The sequence below is a fragment of the Penaeus japonicus genome, unplaced genomic scaffold (assembly GCF_977035675.1).
Source record: "Penaeus japonicus unplaced genomic scaffold, GWHDUDI00000001_assembly GWHDUDI00000027, whole genome shotgun sequence".
In the NCBI taxonomy this organism is placed as follows: domain Eukaryota; kingdom Metazoa; phylum Arthropoda; class Malacostraca; order Decapoda; family Penaeidae; genus Penaeus; species Penaeus japonicus.
In genome coordinates this window covers 29,940,395-29,944,063 of record NW_028234429.1, presented here as the reverse complement: position 1 = coordinate 29,944,063, position 3,669 = coordinate 29,940,395, and the positions used below count along the sequence as shown (strand labels likewise).

Below are 3,669 nucleotides of genomic sequence, written 5' to 3'. Positions count from 1 at the left end.
AGATATATAGATACATGTTCATATATATATATATATATATATATATATATATATATATATATATATATATATGTATATATATGTATATAGATAGATAGAGAGATACATGTTCATATATGTATATATACCTATATATATATATATATATATATATATATATATATATATATATATATATATATATATATATATATATATTATATATTCATCTATCTATATACAAATATATATGTGTGTGTATGTCTGTATACACATGCACAATCACCGATAAAAACGATGAGGTTTACCCACCAACAGTGTAATAGTTGACTCACTCACCTATGGGAGTTCACTCGATCGTTCACTTTCCTCTGTGACGGTAAGTTGCACGGTTTTTGCGATGTGTTTGAACAAGAATGATGATGAGTTGAATTTGCAACAGAATGGTATTCCGTGTGTTGTGATTGCTCTTGATCGCTATTGCAAACAATATCATCATTAGAATAATTCTTTTTGTTACTATCATTGTTGTTGTACTTATGATTATCGTCTTCATCATTGTCATTATTTTTTGTAGTAATATTGCCATTAGTGTTATCAGTATTGTTATCTTTATCATTTTTATCATATATTATCATCATCATTATTGTGATTACCTTTCTTCATCATTACCATGATCAGTGTTATAATGTTATCATCACTATTCATATCATTGTTATTATTGTCATCATCATTATTATCATCATCAGCAACATTTACATCAACGCAATGATCTAGATAGTAATAATAGTAGTCCTAGTAATGATGATAAAGCTAATGATAATAATGCTAATGATGATGATGATAATGATATTGATGATGAAAATGGTATCAATAATAATGATAATAATGATGAACATCACAATGACAATACTAATACTACTAATAATGATGATAAAAACAACAATAACAACAATAATGATGTTACCACCACTATTAAAAATATATTGACAACTCGCTCCCGTTCCATCTTCATTCGATACCACAGTTCCTTAAATACAAACTTTTTTTCACATGTGCATTTGGATAAAAAAAAAAAAAAAAAAAAATCTCCAATTCAGTAGACTTGTTGGTTCATTCAGAAAACTAAACAGCTGTTTTTTCCCGGTCCTGTCGCTTACTCTAAGGTGTAGCGTGTTTCTACGGAGGATTTGATTTTTTTCATGGATTTATGCTTCTGAAGAGAGAGGGAGGGAGGAGAGCGAGGGAGAGAGTAAGAGAGATACATATAAATATGTACATATATATGTATGTATATATATATGTATATAATTATAGAGATAAACACACACACACACACACAGATATATATATATATATATATATATATATATATATATATATATATATATATATATACATGTACATATATATATGCACACACATTCACACACACACACACATATATGTATACTATATATATATATATATATATATATATATATATATATATATATATATATGCATATATATATATATTATATATTTATATATATATATATATATATATATATATATATATATATATATATGTAAAGTTAGTGAGAGAGAGAGAGTTAGAGAGATGTGTGTGTGTGTGTGTGTGTAATATGTGCGTATCTGTACGTGTGTGTTTGTTTATGTGTGTGTTAGTGTGTACTTTCTTTCAACGGTGCCAATACTCCAATGGCATTCTTTACATATCACATTCTCATATCTACAGTGTTACGCGGCGCCATTGTGTCTAAAGCAAACAATGCGGTAATTTTTCTTTCGTTTAATCATGAATCATTAAATCGCAATAACCATTTTGAATATTTACACAATGACAAATCTGGCATTGCGGATACACATTATGTTCTTATCGTGTGTATTTATATTTAGATAATTTTTAGTATACTTTCTATTATTCCTTGTTTTTGTTCGTTTGTGTTTATTTCCGACCTAGTTCGTAATTTTAGTTATCGATCTATTTTATTCTTTCTTATGTGTGCTCACCCCCTCTCCCCTCTCATTTTTATTTTTCTCTCTCTCATCAATTTTCTTAATTTCCCATTTGTAATCCCCGTTTTCTCTCCTACTTCCAACGGCCACCGCTAGATGTCCTCCCGCGGCTTCCTTCGCCTTCAGTTCATGGGCATCGGTACAATGTTGATGGGCATGTTGGTGATGGTCTCAGCTTTCCTATTCTTCGACTGCCGTTCGCCTCGGTGTTCGTGGAATAAGAAATTCATCAGTACCATTAGTCTTCTGTGGATCGTCTCTGGTGGTGAGTCTTTGATGAGTAGGATTGAGATACGAGGGACGAGATCTTGAGGAGAAGTTGACGCTAGAATAACCTCGATTTTTTGCCGAGGTTCCTCACTAATGAGTGGCGTTTGGCAATGCTGAAGTGCTTTAGGGGTCATGATTATTGCCTTTTTTTCAACAGATCACAAGGTACTTTCTTAAACGGCACCCTCGACCTAGTCCTCTTCTCGCATGGTGTCCCAAGAGGCACCTTGCTATTCACTGATGAATTTTCCTCTAGACGTTTTTGATATGTTGGTTACACACGTCTTTGACATGATTCAGACGCCTTCGAGTAATGGAATAATGCTTAACCAATAGAATGTCCTTCAGATGAACCAAAAGTGAAGTTTACCCAATCCTTCTCTCCTATTTTTTATCAATTGTACATAGTCCTCGTACACGGTCCTGGAGTACTGGAGTACTGGCAGTATTGGACTCAAAAAACACACGCGAACATTAACAGATCTGAATAAAATTGCCTTGGTCTATTACGGCCCGACACTCTGATACAATAAAAAACCAATGAATAAACATAGAGACACTCCACACATTCATGCAAATACAAAAGCACAAACAAACACTTCAATATTGCCAAGCGCAAATGCTTACTCTTCACGAAAACACATTTTCTTTTGGTACCAGCATATATTCCCTCCACCTACCATTGGTAATTGAAAAAAATCACAACTGCAATATATTACGGACACATTTACTCATTACTACTATCATTCACCAGTAACCAACAAACATTTATACAGATTCACTTAAAATGAGTGCTGGGTTAGTGTTGGGTACCTGTGAGTTACAAAGAGCAAGATATTTGGTTGGTTGGTTGCGTAGTGAAAATGTAGATACATACAATATATCGGTAGATAAATAATGTATGTATGCATATGTATATATAATTAGATAGATAGATGGAAAGACAGATCAACAGATGGAACAAATCAATATACAGATGAATAAATAGATAGATAGACACAGTTGGATATAAATAGATCAGACTAAAACACGACATCCATAACCCTCTCTCTCTATCCCCTCTTAACCACAGCAAGCATCTTCCTAATCGCTTACATCCTATCGAGAAGAGATGATAATGGTAGCTACCGTGAAATCCCATCAAGCCAGGTGATCGAAGGTGCCATCAACCCAGTGCCAGGATTGTGCCAGTACCAACAGGATACCAAGGGCCAAATGAAAGACCCTCCTCCCCCTTATTCAAGCCAGGAAAAGCCCCCTCCTTATGGTTCTTCAGTGTGATAGAATGTTTGGATGGGTTCGTCTGCCTGTGGCTTTGAATTTGTGAGAGTTTACGCGTGTGTGGGTGTGTTTATGTGTGGGTGTGTTTGTGTGTGTGTGTGCGTGTGCTCGTGTGTG

The 3,669-nt window shown here is 33.7% G+C and overlaps 1 protein-coding gene across 1 annotated transcript in view; it reads left to right on the top strand.

The window, feature by feature from the left end:
- The first annotated feature begins 299 nt into the window (after nt 1–299).
- LOC122267555 (uncharacterized) overlaps nt 300–3,669 on the top strand; it is a 3,593-nt gene continuing 223 nt past the window's right edge. The window contains exons 1-3 of the mRNA XM_043037604.2: nt 300–358; nt 2,098–2,266; nt 3,344–3,669. The exon at nt 3,344–3,669 is cut by the window's right edge and continues 223 nt beyond it. Of these exons, the coding sequence (XP_042893538.2) occupies nt 2,098–2,266; nt 3,344–3,552 (378 nt within the window). The 5' untranslated portion in view covers nt 300–358 and the 3' untranslated portion in view covers nt 3,553–3,669. The remainder of the gene's footprint in view (nt 359–2,097; nt 2,267–3,343) is intronic.